Source organism: Carassius gibelio, chromosome A24, assembly GCF_023724105.1.
Source record: "Carassius gibelio isolate Cgi1373 ecotype wild population from Czech Republic chromosome A24, carGib1.2-hapl.c, whole genome shotgun sequence".
NCBI classification, from domain to species: Eukaryota; Metazoa; Chordata; class Actinopteri; order Cypriniformes; family Cyprinidae; genus Carassius; species Carassius gibelio.
In genome coordinates this window covers 19884572-19905526 of record NC_068394.1, presented here as the reverse complement: position 1 = coordinate 19905526, position 20955 = coordinate 19884572, and the positions used below count along the sequence as shown (strand labels likewise).

Sequence of the window (20955 nt, the reverse complement as noted above, 5' to 3'; positions counted from 1 at the left end):
TTTTATAGATATGGGGGAACAAATTCCTGTAAGACTGGTGGAATAGATTAGTCTCACCTCTTCGCCTCGCTGGATTCTGCGGTTGGAGCTGATGATGATTTTGTGATCTCTCTCAAAGGTCACAACCTCAGTAATGCAGTTGGGTGCACAGGAGTGGTTAATGTACCTGGTGGATAAAAGAAGTGGAACAGATGAAGCAAGTGAGGCCAAAGCATGTGAATGCAAATGTTGTTAGCTATGCAAGACTGGTTTTGTGTGCTGTTGCAGTCTGCTGTGCGTTAAAAAGCACTTCGTAGCATAATCTACATATGCACTGCTTTCTCAGCAAAGAGTTTTTTCTTACAGGTCAACAGCTTTCATGCTGGACAAAGTTGACACTAAAAGCTAGCTATATGAACACTTACAGACATGGAAAGCCTTGAGTGTTTGTGTACTTGTGTATGTTTCTAATTTGGGGTCTACAGAAAAAATTCAAGGTAATGTTCCACCTTGCAGGTCCTCCTGAAATAGTGGCATCGATTACATGCTCACTATCGATGCGAAACATGTAGACTCCACGATTCTGAAAACCAAAACCAAAACTCAGTTAACAACACATGGACTCGACACGCACTTGTTCAGCATGACTTCTTATTTTAGATTCAGTCTGCTCATTATGTATACCTGTGCCTCGTACATCTTCTCTTTTCTGTTTGCCACTTCACTGCGAATGATGGTGCCAATGTATTCGATAACCATGGTGTCTTTCTCAATTTCCCTTGCAGCATACAGCCCTAAACCCTGAATTAAAATAATACAAAAACTCAAATTATTACACGTTTTTGTCGAGGTGGAACCACACACACATATATATATAGAGTGTGTGTGTATCTATATGTATACACACACACACACACACACACTAGGGATGTCCCAAACAGATCTCAAAGATCTGGCCGATCAAGGTTTTTTTTTTTTTTTACTGATCGTATCTGCTCTCCTCAGCCCGATCATTATTTATATCAGCTGTAATGCCGGTGTTGTGCAATAGGTGGAAGTATCTGCCTTCAGTAGATTCACCAAAAGCCATTAAAAGGAAAAGAAGAAGTAATGTGTGCACGTGATGCACGAGAAGATCCAGTGAAATTTGATGCTCACTTCTGAAACTATCAAACTATGTTGCCATAATACTGTACATTGCAATGAGCTGCGTCTTGCTTCGGATTTGACTGAAAGACTAGCATTTTGACACCGCAAGCTTCATGTTTTTTTAACCATATCTACACTTTTTAACCTTTATGTTTCCATTGTTCTGCTTATTATATATCTATATATGTACTACATCAATAGTCCCATATTCTACCAATGTTTTTTTTTCACAGTATGTGCAAATATATACACAGAGAGAGTGTATCATATATATTCACACACACACACTGCTTTTACTCTCTGTACAACTCTGTATATATTAGATTGACTTAACTTTAACTTGAATTAAACACTTGGAATGTACTAAGTGTTCAATCGGGACTCGGTCTCAGCAGATACTCAATATTAAATGACTTGGATTGGATCGGGGGCACAATAAACCTGATTGGGACACCCCTACTATAGACTGCAGAAACCGTATGAGCAGTTATGTTTATTCCACACATAATCTCTTTTTAGCTACTAAATCCCATGAGATCATCGTTTTCTCTAAACTCTCAGGCATAATGATCTTTCTACCTGTATGCGTGAACGAGCCAGGTAGACGTTAGACTTCCACTCAGCCTTCATACGACGGTACTGAAAGGACTTGGAGTAGAAAAACTGCTTGCTGTATGGGGCAACACCACTCTCAGCCAGGTTCCCAGAATTCTGCAGGGTCTTAGAGAAACTACCGCTGGTGAGGGTATGAGGCCTGCATCAGAAACATTAGCATATGTTCTTCATTTCAATCAAACTGGACTGACTCATATTCGAAACCATTTTTAAGTAGTTCTTTTCCAACATTGTAAAGATATTTATGCTGTATGCTTCTGCTAATGATTATTTCAATACCGGCATTGCAATTTTCTGCTGAAGTGGGCCAAACATTATATTAGAAATATTTAAAATAGTATACTAAAGTTATTATACTCATTAACATGTTTTTCTGCTACTATAGTGAATGTACAGTGCCACAGAAAAATGTACTGATTTATTCATCAGTTTGATTTGAATGTGATGAGAAAGATTCTCATGAAGTAATACAATAAACAGACAACACATGTCTGCAAACACACAACATGCACAATATAGTCTGATTCACGAACAAATTACTCAGGATATATGAATTCTTTTTTTCTTTTATAAATCAGTTCAAAAAACTGAAAGATCAGTCAGAATTAGTGGTTTGAATCACTGAATCAGCTTGAACTGTTCTTGACTTCACTGAAATGGATGACTTTTTGTCCAGATACAACTCAAAATAAACTTCTCATCACTTAGTCTCTCTCTTTTCATATAAAATTTTATTTTTCAATGATTAATTGAGGGTAATGTTAACTCGCAGCAAACCAAGCTCACAGGCTAAACCAGAATATGAATGGATGTTCACTCACAGACCACAGGGAAAGCAGGAAATCCAATACAAACAGGGACAAAATAGGTTGAAATTATACAGAATACCTTAACACAAACCTCTTGACATGTGTGCAGGCTTTTGGTTCAGAGCGGGCACATCCAGAAGGGTTGATGGCCAAGGGCAGCTGCATCAGCGGGTTACGGCCATAACGAAACGTGTACTTCTCACATGCTTCAACTCCAGGAAGCTAAAAAGCAAGGAGTAATGTTACAATACCATTACTAAGAAAGGAACGATTACAAAAAAAACTATGCACACACGCACGCACACAAACCAACCTTAATTAGATTTTGTGAACAGTTTTTTTGTGCAATGGTAATTCTCATATATGGTTTTCATAAGGGTCCTAGTAACTAAAGTTTATTCTAGAGCAATTGTGATACAGAGACTCCTGGCCTGTCACACCAACAAGAGGCCACTTTTATAGCACATGCAAAAGACAGGAAGTACTGAAGACTGTCCTAGTTCTGAGAAATGCCAAAGCTCAGTGACCTTAATGCACACTAAATACATTTTACAAAATGTAATGCTTATATTTTATAAGACTTTCTCAAATGATTTTTATCAATACATTTTGTCTGTTACTTAGGTACTACTTTTAAAAATGAAAATTTAAAAGTATTGAAAATCAAAATGGGTAAATAAAGCTATGTAAAAACTTTGGGTAATCAGAAGTCATATGTACATTTGCAGTCTTCATGCACACTTGAAACATAATACCAGAGTTATGTCATGCAAGTAGAAAAGTGAAATGTGCAAAGACCACTGGGTACTGGAAAAGACCCTAAAGTTGTAGACATCCATTCAACAATGAGATTTTAAAGGAAGGTGGCCCATTTGTCCTTTTAGAAAACAAATTGTATTTTTCCACTCAAAATAAAATCTACCACGTCTCTTTCAAAACCCACAAAATACATCTTAAAGCATCCCATTATGCCATTTCGTATATATGGCTTTTATTCCGTGTGTAATGTAGCTGTATGTGAATGTAAACAATCTGCAAAGTTGCCAAAAGTGCACAATAAATAAAGTTATTGTTTTCCAAAAGAAAGAATCAAGTCTGAACAACCTAAACGAGTTGCAGTGATTACAATTCCACTTCTGTGAAATCAACAATATACAGGGTAACACATTTGCATAATGCCCTGCTTATGTTCTAGGTTGTGAACAACTTGACATGCCCACAAACACTGTAGCTTTATGTGGTCAACATTACGCCGAGAAGACGCTGTGTCCTACACTGTGAATTTAAATTTATTTTCACTACCGAAAGATGAGGCTACAAAGAATCAGTGGTTAAAATTCACAGCAATACACCCCAATCTTGTTTTGTTTTCCTGTAATTTTAAGAGTGACTGCATCTCTAATCTCATGGAGTTCAATGCAGGATTCACTAAACACTTGCTCCTGAAAGATAAAACAGTAATCAGGTCATTTGGACCAGCTGGCTTGATGGAATCACAACCTGTACGCATGATAAATAACAGATGTTTATATTTTCTATCGAGCGTTCAAAATAAGGAACTTTTGCAATGGGGGTACCATTTCTGACAAACACACACACACACACACACACACACACACACACACACACACAATGTGGTAAACCAATCACAACAGACTTGGTCATCTGACCAATCAGAGCAGAGTAGGCTTACAGAAAGGAGGTGTCTAGAGAGAATTGCTTATAAATCTTAGAACTTCTTTGAATGAAATGTTGGAAAATTTTGAGTTTTCTTTTTTTTTTACCTTGCATGCATCTTAAAAGCATGATTTTACTTTCACTTACAGATTCTACAATCCTGGTAACAGCAGATACAGTCAGTCCAAACAGGTCCTCTCCCTTCAGGTAAACTGGGAAGAGCTTCAGAGATCCTGTCTCATTCCTTCTCTCCGCCACGGGCTCCAGAACTTTATCCCACACACCTGCACCACAACATTAGGAAATTCTTATTAGTTTCCCCACCTCACAAAACAACTGGAGAATTCAACACAATAGACATTTCTCAGACAATGAATTATTTTACACTACAAGGCTTAATGTGCAAATACTTTTTGTAAGGAGAATCAGATATATATATATATATATATTTTTTTTTAGATGCGATTCAAATATCTGGTCATCTTATCTACACCCCAAAATAGAAATGTGGAAAAATAGTATTTATATTCTCAGGCATGGTTGTTTACACACTTTCATTGTTGTTTACACACTTGTAGCTAGATCGGTACCAGATATCGCTAGGGAAAGAAAAAAACCAGAACTGGTTACCAGTGTAAATGTCATTATGTGCTACTGATTACCTTTTGGTGAGGATCCAGTAAGAACCAAGTCATCATAACCCTGCTCCACCACCCGGATGATAAACTCAGGTTCGCCATCTTTCTCATCGATGGAACACACGTAGTGGCAACGACGGTTGCCATGACGCATGCTCCAGTAGATCCGACTGGCTTCGTAGCCCACAGGAAAAATGGCAGACATTGAGTGGAAGGCCTGCATTTGCTGAGGGAGCAGCTGACCGACTGCATGGAATACCAAGCTGCCTACACGGAAGGTGTGTTCTCGCTCACCCCTCTGGATGATGCTGGCAATCTGACGTGCTTCGTCCCTCTGTACGTAGACCCTACGGAACACTGCAAAGCAGCGGAGTTCATGCTCTGTCCCTGCCAGCCCGACTCCTATTGAGCCAGTTCCTCGGGGTCTGTGGAGGTGGCACAGCATAGTCTTGTCTTTGAAGAACATGCACTGAGCTTTAAGGGCACAAGTAAAATGGTACGCATTAGTGCAACGCAAGCGGTGGCAGCCACTCGTGGCGCCGGTTTGCTGACAGTATGCACATTGCACCGATAGGCCTCTCCTCAGGGCCAGCTCTACGTTAATGAGAGCTCCAGCCTGGGTCTCATACACTTCAGTAGACCACAGGGCACAGTTAAGGTGAACCCATAAGTCCAGATCAAGGTTTAGCAGACGGGCCGGCCCATCAGTGCGCCCGTCACCTTCTTCGTGGCAAAAGCAGCAGCGGCGCAAGTCTCTGGGCATGGGCTCAGGCCTAAGAGACGTTCCCAGTTTTTTCAGTAGTTCATCAACCTCTTCCTCCTCCGGCAGGTGGTGGTTACCCTTAGGAACCATAATTTGAATGCTCCACTTTCTCCAACGTAGAGCCTTAAATTGCTTTCCTAATGAATACCGAGGGTCGTCCCAACCGTTGTGTACTGCTCGGGGCCGAGGCTTAAGTTTGACTGTGACCTTTAGAGTTTCAGACTTGCTATCTCCTCTGAGTGTCTCAGACGCAATGGATGGGAAGGATATTATCGGAGTTGGGGGTGGAGACTGCTTATACTGCAGCTGGGCCAAACAGTGCACATCAAGATCTGATATATTGTTGCTGTACTGATGAAGCACCTTAGTAGGATTCTGCTTGTCCTCGGAGTCAGATGGTGGAGGCAAGTTTGACTGTGAGAACAAAAAATAATTTTGAGTTTGCATTCTATGGACAAAAAGATTGAAAATTGCACCAGTGGCACTTCAGTTACATAAAAAAATATTGATGAGACAATTTCCTAATCTCAAACTCTCATGAACTTTTTGACGTTGTTTTAAAAATAACAATGATAAAAAACTTTGAGCAGGTTCAAGTAATGAAGTTTGTAATTTTTCTTATTGGACTCCCGATAACCATTTATGAATTTATGGACATTAAAAACGGACACCCGCCTTCAGCAAATAACATTACTTGGCTTTCTAATTACAGTTGCAGATTTCACATTGTCAGTGTGAAAGCACAACACAAGCTTGCCGTTTTAGTTTCAGGCAGTTGATGACTGTTTGATAACCGTTGATAACTTTGTGTTGATTTGTTGTGGTTTTTACTTACCTTGCTATCTACCAATTTAGTCTGTATGGCCGCTGAATAGAGAACAAAGCAGTTATGGCTGCAGAAGACAAGGGTCCCCTCAGCTCTTCTGTGGCCCTGTAGAAAGAACATCTGTAAGAGCAGGCTCACCCTAGCCAGAAGCTATACAAAAAAAGGGGGGGGGGGGTAGGGGGCAGGACATGGCATTTCCCATCTACTGTCGCAAATCATCATTAGATCGTTGTGCCTTACTGGCAAGAGATCAAAGCTCGCATATGTTGCAAACCTCTGTTGATGCCATAAGGAATTCGATTTGCATACTATTAAAAGGAAAGGGAGGGGCTAAGGGTGGGAGACATCAAAGGTGTCCCATGATTTAAACAACCTGAAATGGGCTTAACTGTTTTTGAACTTGGGTATCTCACGGCCTTTAACCAAACATGCTTTGGTACACACAATCCCTTGGGTAATGTCAGTTAACCCAGTGACTGCAGCAGGGTGGATTTTCATTTCCCATCAGGGACTGGATTAGCATAATTGGAGCACTATTCTGTGCCTCCTTTAGGGACTTTGAGGGGTTTGCACATTTTTAAGTGCTCTGTGGCCCTCGGCTTCAGCCTTCTTCAGTGATTTGTTCAGAGGACATAGTCTAGACCCACACCAACTGAGCAACACGAAGCCCTTAGGTAGTAATATTAGACCTAATGACTTAACAAGGTATCCATGAGAAACTAGAATACATATGCTGTAAATGACAGTCGTATGGGTTAGGTCACTGGTTCCCAAACCTTTTCTGCCGAGCCCCCCTTTTGTAGAGAAAAATATTTTCTTCAGTAAACACTGTAATATTGTGAAATGTGTCAATTGAAAATATCTGTTTGAATGTTTTAACATGTACTGCATTCCTGGGATCAAAGCTGAATTTTAAGCATCAATTATAGGCTAAACTGTAAAAAATGACTGTGATTTTAAAGTAAAAAATGGGGAAAATGCTACGGTACAAGCCTTTTAAATGGTTAACGGTAATTTCCTGTAAAATGTACAGGGAAAAAACGTTAACGTTCCCAGAATTCTCTGCGTTGCATCTTCAAATTTTGTCAATTTGATGTTTTTTCTTTGAAATAACTGTTTCTGTGCACCCCAGTGTCACATGATCCTTCAGAAAATTTTTAAATATGCTGATTTGCTACTCCATTATTTTAATACAGAATTTTTTTTTTTTTTTTTTAAATATGATTTGTCAGAAATAGAACTGGGCATCAGTTTACTGATACTGGAGCGCTCAAGTGGGTACTGCGAGTTGATGTAATTAAAATGTCAAATTAATACCTGGTTATTTATTGGCAGGTCTTTAGTGGACTTTCGAACGCCATTTCCAAGAACCACCACACTGCAATGGGAGCACCACTGTGGTCTAGGCCCTGGACCGCTTCCACCCATCTGATAGTCTGGTCTGACCATAACTGAACCTGGAATATAAGAAAAATATCAAACCTACTAATAATGCAGTTGTCAGAGAACTTAACTGAAGAGATTTCTGACAGATTACATCCATCAGGCTTGTATGTTTTGACAATATTTACTGCCTATTAACCCTAATGTGCTGTTACTTTCAGATGTACTTAAATTTGAATCTATGAACATGGTGTTTTAAGCAGTATATGTATACTAGACACACAGCCAAATTCATGTCTTAGAACTAGGACTAGAACTAAACATACAATTAAATGAATAACTCTACACTTATAAATGCAGAATTTTGAGAAGAAACTTTCCATACATCTTAACATATCAACTTTTGGCTATTAACTACCGAATCCTCAGGCATTGTCAGTACTCATTAGAGCTAATCTTGACAGTCTTTCTTGTGATATTGTGCTCTGGATAAATATATCTTGATGACTTTCAATTTCGAGAACGATCATTTATCAGTTGCAACTGTTAAAGGTGAAGTTGGGAACAACTGAGAGCTGTTGCAGCATCGGGGACACTGGGCAGGATAGAGCGGTGTTTGATAACAGCTGCGCAAGATCTGCAATGGAGCCACACTCAATCTCCTTTATTTCAAACTTCAGGGCACTTCTGAACAATAGCAACTGCATGGGAAAGTCTGATGACAAGTCGCCATTCACTGAACCGCTTAATCATTTACCATTTGAAATGAGTCATTGTCAGAGAAGCTCAGCAGTGGACAAGGGATGTTTGGATGTTCAAGGTTTAGCTATACTGAATTTCATATTTTAATGTGTTAATGCAGTAAGCCACATAAAGCATAATGATAATCTAAAAATGCTTCATGTGGTAACTTTAAATACATTTTATTTAAACTTATGTCATTATAAATATATGAGGTTACACCAACAAAACTAAATTTTGGGATAAGCTCAGGTAGAAATGGCTCTTTAACATAACTGCACATCATTTTTTACAGAGGGAGGTAAATGTTTAATGTAAAACTCTGTGTTGCATTCATATTCTAGGCCCTTCTGCAGAGTTTGATCTTTTAATATCACAGCCTTAATGCATATAAGTCACGTTACGTGTAAAAATATCCACCACAATTACCATGCCATAGAAGTACACTGTTTATATTAAGTGAAATGTGAGAGAAAATAGATTTCCCTGCTTGTTGTTTAGAACATTAAGCCATGTCAAGAGTTTTTCATGCACTTCTACTTAACTGCACTACCTATGTACTTACATCTCACGTCTTTTGCAGTGTCTTTGAGCATGACACGGCATCCTAAAAATGTGGCCCTCAAGTCAAAAGTAGTAAAAAAATAAATAAATAAAAAAGAGAGAGACCATTTATTGTTTTTCCAAATTCCACATCCGTATCTTGTTTTTTGAAAGCAAAAAAACATACTTTGTGATTTAAGAATGCCTTTTAGAAAGTAACTGCGGGGACTGCAAGCGTGTGTCATACACCAGTTAATGTGAACTATAATTGCATTTATAGTTCACTTCTGTCTTTAAAACGTATTTGAAAATGTATTTGAAACTCAAAACCGAGACCTTGAGAATTTCAAGCAACCAAAAAGTACTTTTTGGCTTTGTGCTCTGATTTAAAATAACACATTAACATTAAAAACAGCTAATAAACCCAACATATAGCACCTCAAAAGGGGTCTTTAAACCATTTGTAACATTTAAGTACTTCAAGATGTTTCTGCAAAATGCAGCCCTGAGATACTAACAGTCAAAATCAATGCATCTAGATGTCTGTCTGCTGATGTGGTTAAAATAAGTGCCTGTCTTGTTTTATATATACTCACCCTCGATGAATGTCTGGTGTGATAGCGGGGCACCTGGTGGTCTGTGGAACCTCATACCAGGTTGTTGGTGGAACAGGGCAGTTTGAGAGGGGACTTTAAGTCCACTCAACATGTCTATTGAGCTGCGGTGCTCTTGGCCTGGACAGCGTATCACCTCAAAGTTCCCAGGTATGGACACACAAAGCATGTTCGCAAGTCTTGACACAACTCCTTGAATGTTCTGGGACACAAGCAGACATATGGACAGAGACGAGATGTAATCAGTCTTGCTTTAAACAAGTCATTACTGCTACAGAATGGATAATATAATTGCAGACACTCACTTGTGCTGCCACTGGGTTCAGGGTAACAGATACAGATAGCAGGTCTGTTTGTGAGCATGCAGAGAGCTGTTCAAACTGCGACGCAAAGAAACTGCTTGGTGGCTCGGTCTTGACTTCCCACTGCCTGGCTTCAGAACCTAGAGGCAAAACAACAAGGTTGCTCATACCAACACACAGAACACACCAATATTAAATTAGACTCAACTTTTTAAAACAATATGTTACTGCACTGAATATTCATGCAATATTGCACAAGCAATTATGCTGTTGTACAAAACATTAGTATGTTTGTGATCCAGCTATCTTAAGATGATAGATTACAACAATCAGGTTCTGAAAGCTTTGAGGTTATCAATCGATTGTATATACTTTAGTTGAACTAGGGCTGCACGATTAATCGCAATTGACTGTCATGCGTGTCTCGTCAGTAAAGCTGCTTCTGTGATTAGTACTAAATATCCATCACCTGCTTTCAAATGGAGCGGCACTCACTACACAGAGCCGTAGTTCGCTGACAAGCTACGCAATACCGCGTCATAATCGCAGATGAATCGCTTGCGGTTATGAACGTGATATTGGGTAGCTTGTCAGCGAACTATGACTAATCACAGAACCGGCTTTACCGATAAGACAAGCATAACAATCACATGTGATTAAACGTGCAGCCCTAAGTTGAGCCAATCTGTTTTTCATTAATTAGGCTTACCAAAATAAATGTTTAGCTCCACCCACCTCCAGAAGCACCATGAATAAGCTAATCAAGCCTGTCTTCCTAAGCTCTCAAAATATTCAAATGATCTGTATAGACATGTTTTTCAATTAACCTAATATATATATTGTTTCTGTTGCACTTTATTTTACAGTAAATGTACTTCCATGTGCTTATAGTGTACTTACAGTGTATCTAAGAAAGTTCTGGTAATACAAGGTAACTACATGGGGTAGGGTTAGGTTTAGGGGTAGGTTCAGGGTTAGTACCTAGTTATTACATAGTTATTGTAATTACTATAATAAGTACATAGTATGTATATGAGGAACAGGACTGTAAAATAAAGTGCTACCATTGTTTCTTTAGATATGACCAACAACTTTAAATGAAGATCATTATATTTATCCATAATTTTAAATTCAAAGTATTGCCATTCCCAAAGCATCAAAGAATTGTACTTCTTTCCTTTAGTAAAGCAGTTAAGTACACAGTCTTGTACCTTTGCCTTTTTGTCAGATTTTCCTACAATGTTATAATACTCTTTGTAGCTGGTTGGATTGGTTCATGGCTTATAATGCTTTAACAAAGGCTTCTTTAAGAATCCCTACAGGAAAAATGAAAGGGAAAAAAACCCTTCCAAAACCAGCATTGCAAAAAAAGGAGGCGGGCACAGTTCCACTCAGTTATGTTTACCTTCTATGGATAGATGCAGAAGACAGACAAGTGTCACCCCATTATCTTTTACTTTTAGCTTACTCCGTCATTGCTTTAAAATACCTTTCACAATAGTTGTGCACATGCAATGTCTTAAAATGCTATCTCAGCAAGTAGCTTACTAGGTTTTAATAGTCTTTCGTATTAGTCTCTTCAGATTACCTTTACCACTGGCGCTGCAAATTATGGGGATGACTGGAGAGACAGCAGGGGATGGCGGCTCCTCTTTAACTCTAGATAGATCTGGATAACGGCTGATATCCATGCCAACAACACTCTCAGGAGAGGATGATGGGACGTAACTGTCTGGAGTGTCCCTGTCAACACAATGCTCCTGACCTCTATTAAAGACAAACAGAACCATTAAATACATACTAACCTAAACAAAGACTTTATGGTCAACAATGGATAGTCTCAGGGTCAGACAGCTCACCTATAAACCAGTTATCTGATGCATATTGCAACAAGATGTGCTTGAGCACAAATGCTTATTTAAAAGGTAGGTGGGGTACTTGGCCAGAATAAACTATATGGCCAAACATCTGGCTACAGATTAAACAATGTGTAAAAAGTCCCGAAAACTGACCGAAGTTCCTCCTGATTGTTGTGGGGTGGAGTGGGAAGTGACGCAGGAACATCAACAGTCTTTGGGCCCTGAGTGATGGTGTTACCCAACAGGTCATCTTCAGCTTTGAATGGTGTAGTGAGGTGCTTCTGACCCAAGCTTTTAGAAACTGAGACATAATCACAAACAAATGTTTTTTTTTTTAAAAAGCTAATGTATTATCTGCAATATATAAGAAGATACCTACACTATAATATAACAAATTAAATCTGTATTTTAAACATTTTCATATTTTCTTATCTATGATGAACTTTAAGAAGAAGTTCTTGAATTTTATCCAGAGAAAGGGGATGCTTTACCTTCAGAAATTGCTACCCATAACTACTATAATGACAGCTATTTTACTATCTATTCTGTCTAAATCAGTTTTAAAACAATATGATTGAAACTTCCATTAAAAACATACCAAACTACCGCATATTCTACTTACTAAACTTACCAATGTTAAAAAAAAATAATAATATGCATAAATTATTTCAGGCAGTTTATACACTTATGCTTACCCATAAATTCTGCCTTCCTGGTCAGTTCTTCTGCCGTGGCAAAACCATTCAACAACTTCTGCTTGGCTACAGGTGGAGGTGTGGGGGGGAGTGAGGCAGGAGGTGTTGGAGGATTGCTAAGATTGTTCTGCTACACGACCAAACAAGTTAAAAAACAAAAAACATTTTGGTAAAGCCAATAAATCTGCAAATTCACCATGTCTACACAACATAGCCACAGTACAGTAGTAAGTGGAGGACATAAGAGCCAAACCTTATAGATGAGTTGCGAGTAGTAATCAGACACTCCATTCAGTGATGCACTTCCAAAAGATCCAGAGAGCCTGTTCTCTCCATTCAGCTGCCCACTGCCATATGGGGGGAAATGTGCAAAGTTGACACCAATCAAAGGCTCCATCAGGGGAAGCATAGACAGATGCTGTAAGGATGAGAATGGAGGACACATGATTTGAGTAAAAAAACAACAGTATTGTACAAACATGAATGTGACCAATGCCAACATCTCACTAGCTAATTTGCCGGGTTCAGCCGTAAGCCAAGAAGGGAATTAACATAAGTGTTCTACAGTGCATAAGCTCTTATTAAACTACTATCCACAGATAACCATAATAATAAATAAGTTCACACATCAAATGCCTAGATTGTATAGCACTACATAATGATCATAATCATGCACTGTTTATTTTCGGTTATTTCTGACATAGAAGATCCTTAACATAAGTTGATCTTGAGAGTGGGTGTTTACCTGCTTGAGTTGAGTCATCAGTGTGTCTGTGTTGGTGTACACTGCCTGTCTCTCTTCATCATCCTTCTTCCTCTTCTTCCAGCGGGACAGCGGTTTCTCAAGTCCATTCTTTGGTGTCCGCTTGTTGCGCTGTTTTCTTTTGCATTGCTCTGGCACAGAAGGCTCCAAATCTGGATTGCCTGTCAAATGGCTGTTTAAGCCACTCTATAGACAATAAACAACTGTTTCAGCTCCAAGAAAAGACAGACCAGGACAAGCTAACATGCAATCAATCAAATCTATCTTTACAATCACAATTCTGTTCTTTGCTAAATGCAAATTTTTTTGACAACTTACATACAGACACACATACATACACACATACACACATACATACATACATACATACATACATACATACATATATATATATATATATATATATATAGTGTGTGTGTGTGTGTGCATGTGTGGGTGGGTACATAGGTAGTGTAGATAGAGTATTAGCTCACTAATATGTGCTATATCTAAAAGTACACTTTTACATCAGCCAATAAATCATTTTATTAAATAATAAAACTTAAGTAATTAGAACTAACATGCATATTTGTAATATTTTACAGATTTCAGTGGCGATTAAGACATTTTGGGTCATTGAGTGGTTCTTGATGAGCAGTAAATATTGATGATCAATTAGTATTGATTAATAATTGATGATTATTAATCAAGTTGTCTGCATTTGCTCTGATTTGCTGAAATCAAAACAGGAATAGTAATATATAAGTGCCAGCCAATGAGATTGACGTTTGCATATTCAGGCCATAACCAGAGGAACCAAGAGTTGCTTCTGTTTGTTCTTAATACCAAATTATGAATAATTCTAAATTAACTCCATTATTTTGACAAAAATAAAACGGAGAATATTATTTAATGCAGCGCGACGGTTCTGTATGTTAAGTGTATGGTAAGTATGACTCTCTCGCTTTGTCTCACGTGTCAGAGAAACAATGTGCACTCACAGCTAAGCGATGGCAAGACAGGCACCTTCACCTTAGATTCTACAAGTGCATCAATATGCTGCATTCAGATGAACTGAAAAAGTGTGCTTTATGGATCGCTTGACAGAAATCAGTCAGTGTTCAGTGAATGAAAATATATCTATGATATATATCTTAGCCTCTAACTCACACACTGATGAGTGAAACTGACAATTTATTAGCCAATGGCTAATATTATACATAACTTAGTTGCCCAGCACGAAAATTTAGTCGCATATGCAAGTAATTTATTTGCATTTTACAGGTTTGTTCCATACCATTTTTTCTCCACAATCACAAGTGTTTACATTTTCAAGATATGATTTTTAGCTTCATGTATTTAGCCGGTAGTGTAGGGAGGTAACCATAAAGCTCTTACCAAAAAATCTGCGCTGTCCAGTCTTAAAGAGCCTTTGCTCTCTGTCAGCCCTTCATCCTCTGACCGTATACTGTCCTTGGACATCTGATGTAAGAGAGGTGTTGAGGAAAGAGGAGGGGTGCTTTTGTTCTTTAGAAGGTGTTTGAGTAACTCATTCCCAGTGTCCACTTTGGTGGTCTGAGAAGGACTCTGGGATGGTGGGGTGTTGGAGATTATCTCATTGCTCTCTTCTGTCTTTACTATGCTGGTTCCTCCTGAATTACGGCCAGTCACTGCCTCTACCTCAGCCTTCTGGCACACACTGGCTTCGAACTTTTCCAGCTTTATTTCATAGAGGAGGCCTCGCTCTGCATCCAAGCCCATGCTGGACTGCCGCCCTAGTGGAGTACCTCCAGAGAGTGGGTTCTCCAGCTCTGAGGATGGTGCCAGGCCAGTCATAGAACATACAGTGTTGGAAAACTCTGAAGTGTCCTGGTCTCCCATGATGGCAACACTACGAGTTGGGGTGGATGAGGTGTCTGATACACACGGTGTAAGTGGGGCAGTTATGTCAGAATGAGGTGTAGAAGGAGTTTTGACTGAATCTGCATCATCATCCAGCTTCTTCTTTCGACTCCTTTTCTTTTTTCCCTTCTCCTCAGGGATGATGTTGGAGTAGAGCTGGATGAGAGACTGTCCTGACCCAGTTAAATCAGGAGGTAAAGGGTTTGTGGAATCCATACTAAATGATGAAGCTTCACCTCTGCTGTGGGGTGGCATTCCATGCCCTCCAAACCCAGGTGCACGTGGCTGACCCAGTGAGAAACCATGCATCATGAGGTTCTTAGGTTGAAAATTAGGACCCATATCTGGGCCAAAGGAGCCATTCCCTGGCCTAGGTCTGCGCTCGCCACCTTGCAAATAGGTTTGACTATTTGGACTCACAAAGTCTAATGGCATATTTCCTTGTTGAGAGAACACTGGGCCCAATTGCTGTTGAGGCCTGGGTGTCTGCATGAACTCCTGTGATAGGTCAGAATTATGGAAGGGCATCTGGGCAAGACTCCCCCCATTATTGTCGGGGCAATGACCCAATCCCTGCTGCTCCATCTCTAGCCTCTGCAATGCCCTTTGTCTCTCCACTTCCTGCATAAGCTGCACCCGCTGTTTTTCCTGCTGCTCTCGAAGGCGCTCTCGACGCTCCCGCTCCTGGAAGCCTTCACTAAATGGATTATTATCATCAAACTTCACATGAGGTGCACTACTGCTGGATCCTCCACTATTACCTCCAGCTCCAGTGCCAGGCTGCCCAGGTTTACCCCCTGGAACCATAGGGGAAGGTGGCTGTGCCTGGAGAGGCTGGGTGGGGTTAGGAAGTGGCATTTGAGGGAGCAGTTGAGGCGGCATCCTGGGTCCACCCATTGGTCCAGTGGCACCTGAATGCCAACCTGGCACATTGGGCATGTTAGTAGGCTTGCCAAAGTGAGGTTGTTGCATGGGCAACATAGAACCCATCATAGGCTGGCCCATTGGGGGTCCAACAGGCATCATTCCAGGGCCCTGTGCTTGGATTCCTGGCATGGCCTTCATTGGACCCATCACACCAGGTTGGAGGCACTGTTGCTGTTGTTGCTGCTTAACACGATATTCCTCAATGAGCTCAGCATGTTCTTTTTGTTGCTTCCGTATCTGAATGAGAAATTGAGAGAGAAATAAGTGTGAACTAGAGATAAAATACTGTTTAAATTATTCTGAAAAAGGCTGACCAAATAGATAGGTACACAGAGATTACACGCACTAATTTGTTACAAAAAAATGATACATTGAATGAGTATATTCATTCCCCTTTCATCATCTGCTATCAATAAACAACAGCAAATAGCAAATCATGGTTCATAGATGTGATATGAACAAACAAAAAACAAGCGATTAGTCCTGCAATATTTTATATGAAACACTAGGAGTGACAGTGAAAATAAAATAAAGGAATATGTTATAATTTATCAACTTGTAAATGGACAAATTATTATAAACGTTTTTTTTTAATTCATATAAAATAAATTACAATTAATACAACATTGTGAAGGAATATTTCAAAATAAGTTTGAAAAAAGCTTTTGCTGGTAGGAATATTGACAGCATACTCTCTAAATGTATGCATCATTTGCTCTCAATAGTCAGATCTGGCCTTTCTGTTGGAGAGGCTGACTTGCTACAACCTGCTAAAAGTTGTGCCTCACCTTCTCTGATTAAATGTGTAAGAGAAATCAAGACAAGTTCCTGCTTTAATAAATACACCGCCTTTTTACTGTGCAATGACAGTTTGTCTTACTGACAGTTCGTCTACTTTGAGTGGCATTTTTGCAAGAGGTGGCTCTAAAAATATAATAAATATTAGTTTGGTTTCTCACAAAGTGAACTGCTCCTGACTCAATTAACAACAACAACAAAAAAAAACATAGATTAAACTATTTTGGTGGATGATTTTAATAGCTATACTACTTTAAACAACTATATTACCTGTTCCAATTGCTTTTGAACCACACTTTGCTGTTCAGTCACATGCTTCAGCTGTTCTGCGTCCTCCTCTGGGAACTCCCGTCCAGCTTTTTTCGCAGTGCGCTGTTTTGCAGAAAGGGCCTTTTTAGATTTTCTGTGGGCCCCAATCTGCTCCTCCAAAAATTTCTGTTGCATTTGAAGAAGCTGTTGAGTTTCTTGAAGCCACTCCTCATATTGTTTTCTCTGAGAATCATCTGGAAAATGAAAAAAATAAATAAAAAGATTTATGTGATGTCTAGCCTCAATTGATTTACTTTTACAATGATTAAAATAAGGGCTTGAAAAAAAAGAAAAATAATTAAATCGTTTCACTCCGAGCAGAATCGATATTTTAACGTTTCTGTTCTGCGTTCCTCTGATATTATTACCATTCTGAAACCGGTTCCGGTGGAGGAAATACTGGTTAATAACTTTATTTTTTTAAAACAATATTATTTGCCTATAATTTGCCTAATAATAATACGTTAATAATAATAAAGTATAGCGTTTTCTCAACTCAAAAAGATAAGGAAAAAAATAGAGATCTAACGCTTAGTTACAGTGTTAGATCTCTATTTTGCACCAGATTTTGTCCAAATTTAAGATAGGCCTACTTAAAAAAAAAAAAAAAAAAAAAAAAATCTATCAACACTTTAAAGACAAATTATTAAAAAATGTTTGCTGCATTATATTAAAAAAAAACACACACACAAAAAAAAAAACACTTGTATAAGATAAAGTCGCTGCTCACTTCGCATTTTATTAGCCCTATTACTTTCCGAAATAATGAAAACTAAAATGCCTGGGCCCGTATTCATAAAGAATCTTAATGCAAAAAGAAGCTCCTAGTGACAAAATTCTAAGAAAATTCTTTTTTCTTAGAAATTAAAGAAAAAATCCTAGTAAAGAAAAAAGTAATTCAGAAAGCATCTTAACCCTTAAAAGAGGTCTTAAGGTCAAATTTGTTAGGAGCACAGACAAGGACTTTTAAGAGGCTTAAGAGTTTCTTTAGCAGAAGAGAAAATTGCAGAGAGACGAAGAGGCAGAAGAAATGTGTTGCAGACAATGGATGACAGTGAGTTAATAAGACGGTATAGATTATTTAATAATTTATAATTTAATATATGAATTAAAGTAATCACTACATTACGTGATCACACAAACAATTACAGCACTTTCAGAACATCTTATTGTGTCGCAGTTAATTTCGTTTCCACTGGACATTCCCACCTTGCAGGCTCAAAAAACTGCATTTATGAATATAGCAGGCTTATAGGTGACAACAAGCAGGGGGAATGAACCGTTAATAGTCTGTGCTATACGCTCCCATGTCTGCTTCTTGTCCCTTGCTGTGACACCGGACCCAAATTTTCCTTTAAGAATGGCTTTGTGTTCATCCACTAACTGGGCTAACAGTAAACACTGTTCCTCTGTCCAGTTTGGCTTTCTTACCCTTCTTGGTTTTGATTCCATGTTTGATACATTAAAACCAACATTCAAACCGCCCCTTAAATAGGACAGCAATCACTGTAATTGGAAAGAGTGGAACAATTTTTATCATTCTAAGCCAATCAAATACCTTATAGGAAATTAAAAGCATGGTAAATAAAAAAAAAATATTTATATACACACATATAATGTGTGTGTGTGTGAGAGAGAGAACGGTCAAATAGGAAAAAGTATGTATGTAAATTCAAAGTGAGAATTAGAATAGACCCTATACTTAAAATCACTCTTTTTTTTTTTCCCTTTTTGGACAACCAGCCAATCACAGTCTTCAAAAGATTGTGTCATACATAGCAACAGGGTCAACCCCGCCTCCTCACTAAGATAAAAGTTTTTGTCTTTTCCTTACTCAGAGTTGCTCTCAGATCGATCCCGAATCGCTCTTAAGCTAAGACTCCTACGTAAAAGTTTTTAAGCTAAATTAAGAGTTTTCTAAGAGGATTCTTAGAATCTTTATGAATACGGGCCCTGTAGTCTAAAGCAAAATGTTTAAAAACATTATAAAAACAGTTATTGTTAAGGTTACAAAAACATCAGTTCAAAACCATATTAATCAAAGGTGAAGCTGATGCCTATCTCTCTCATTCGGCACGAATCCAAATGTTTTCATGTTCCCGACATATCTGGATGCTTAAATGTTTTTAATATAAAGAAAATAGAATAACAGTAAATGTATAATAAGTAACGCTGTATATGCGTCCGAAAGTTGGACTCCAAATTCATTCTAATAATTATTTTGTGGTTAATAGCAAATGAAAACTGTTCAGCTTCCGGGAAATTTGAGAATCTCCGCTAGGCTATTTTAGTTTCCCTCACTCCACAACAAAATAATTTCAGTTAACACTATTTAGAAAAGAACAAGATTTAAAAATATAAGAAGCTATAGCAAGGAGAGTTGCAGTCCTGAGTTGGGTAGGAAAGGCATGCTGGCGCTTGAGTGTCGAATGCACATGCACCAACGCAGAGAAAAAAATTTGGTCAAGGCAATTTGGTCTTAATCTGGCCCTGAAGGCGGTGCATTGCCATTGAGACTTGCCCATGATGAGTTCACAGATGAGCGGACATTTCACTCGCTGCATTTCACATTTGCATATGCCATACTGGTAGAATTCGTGATTGGTTGATAGCAAATTTCCAATATTAAATGTAACGATAAAATAACGATATTAACCGGTTAATGGCCATTTAAAATTTTCGATTCTGTTCGGAACTAAAAAAAAATGATTTAGTTTCTGTTTCTGGTTCTGTTCCTGTCAAAATATCGTTCGTTTCCGGATTTCGTTTTAGTTCCTTGAACCGTTTCAGAGCCCTGATTACAATGACAAAATATAATTTACAGATTAAAAAAAAAAAATTCCTCGGTAAATACTGAGTAGCAATAATAATAATAATAATAATAATAATAATAATAAACAACTTACTGACAAATCCTGGTCCAAAATTAGGGGGACTGGGTCTCGCAATCTGTGGTGGCAACTTTCCATCCTAAAAGGAAATGATTACATATGGCATTAGAACAGGTTTAATGCTGGTGAGAAAATGTCTTAAGACTAAATAAACCTGTGGACATACTGGTCCGAAAAAATGTTGCGAAAAACCAGCATTATCTGGGCCATGTGATCCTGGAATTTGCTGCACTCTGCCACAAAAGAAAACATGGAGAGAATTCAATTCAAAGACATAAACCACTGAAAACCGCATGTGGTCATATTTAGATGCAAGTAAAGAATTAGGCCAGTCGGGGTAATAAACAGCTTCTTGTACTACTGCAGTTGCTGCTTAGAGGAGCCAGTTTACATACTAGAGTGTTTACCTGTTCATACCCACGGGTGTCATACCCATACTGTTCTGTACCATCACTTTGTTGATCCCCTTCAGAGCCACCATCTTTGCCTTCATTATTGGGTCAGTAATGGCATCAAAGTCTACAAAGTGATATAAATCACCACAGAAATTACAGGATTGTGATTTGTGATCACAGTTATATTCATATTTCAAGTATTTTTTAAGTACTTGAGTTTATGAAGCTTACAGAAAACAAAATATATATTCTTAGTATTTAAATTTAGGCAAAAAGCCTACATTAAATAGCACAACAATTATATTCATAATATAATATATAAGAAAGTATATTATATACAGAATTGTAAAATCAGAGCTGTTGACAATAGAATCAAGTCAGGTTTAAACTATTTGATT

The 20955-nt window shown here is 38.4% G+C and overlaps 1 protein-coding gene across 8 annotated transcripts in view; it reads right to left on the bottom strand.

Annotated features, from left to right (window-relative positions):
- LOC127946125 (histone-lysine N-methyltransferase 2C) overlaps positions 1-20955 on the bottom strand; it is a 155560-nt gene that overhangs the window by 2035 nt on the left and 132570 nt on the right. For 5 of the 8 annotated variants that reach the window (XM_052542426.1, XM_052542431.1, XM_052542433.1 and 2 more), the window contains 21 exons: positions 20570-20681; positions 20329-20395; positions 20178-20241; positions 17233-17465; positions 14734-16401; positions 13339-13542; positions 12847-13011; positions 12594-12723; positions 12052-12199; positions 11628-11806; positions 10043-10179; positions 9720-9939; positions 7774-7913; positions 6466-6561; positions 4892-6044; positions 4377-4513; positions 2632-2774; positions 1708-1882; positions 664-780; positions 489-562; positions 58-166 (listed from right to left, as the gene is read on the bottom strand). In XM_052542426.1, the coding sequence (XP_052398386.1) occupies positions 58-166; positions 489-562; positions 664-780; positions 1708-1882; positions 2632-2774; positions 4377-4513; positions 4892-6044; positions 6466-6561; positions 7774-7913; positions 9720-9939; positions 10043-10179; positions 11628-11806; positions 12052-12199; positions 12594-12723; positions 12847-13011; positions 13339-13542; positions 14734-16401; positions 17233-17465; positions 20178-20241; positions 20329-20395; positions 20570-20681 (5471 nt within the window). The remainder of the gene's footprint in view (positions 1-57; positions 167-488; positions 563-663; positions 781-1707; positions 1883-2631; positions 2775-4376; positions 4514-4891; positions 6045-6465; positions 6562-7773; positions 7914-9719; positions 9940-10042; positions 10180-11627; positions 11807-12051; positions 12200-12593; positions 12724-12846; positions 13012-13338; positions 13543-14733; positions 16402-17232; positions 17466-20177; positions 20242-20328; positions 20396-20569; positions 20682-20955) is intronic. The other 3 variants (XM_052542427.1, XM_052542429.1, XM_052542428.1) reach the window with 3 other exon arrangements.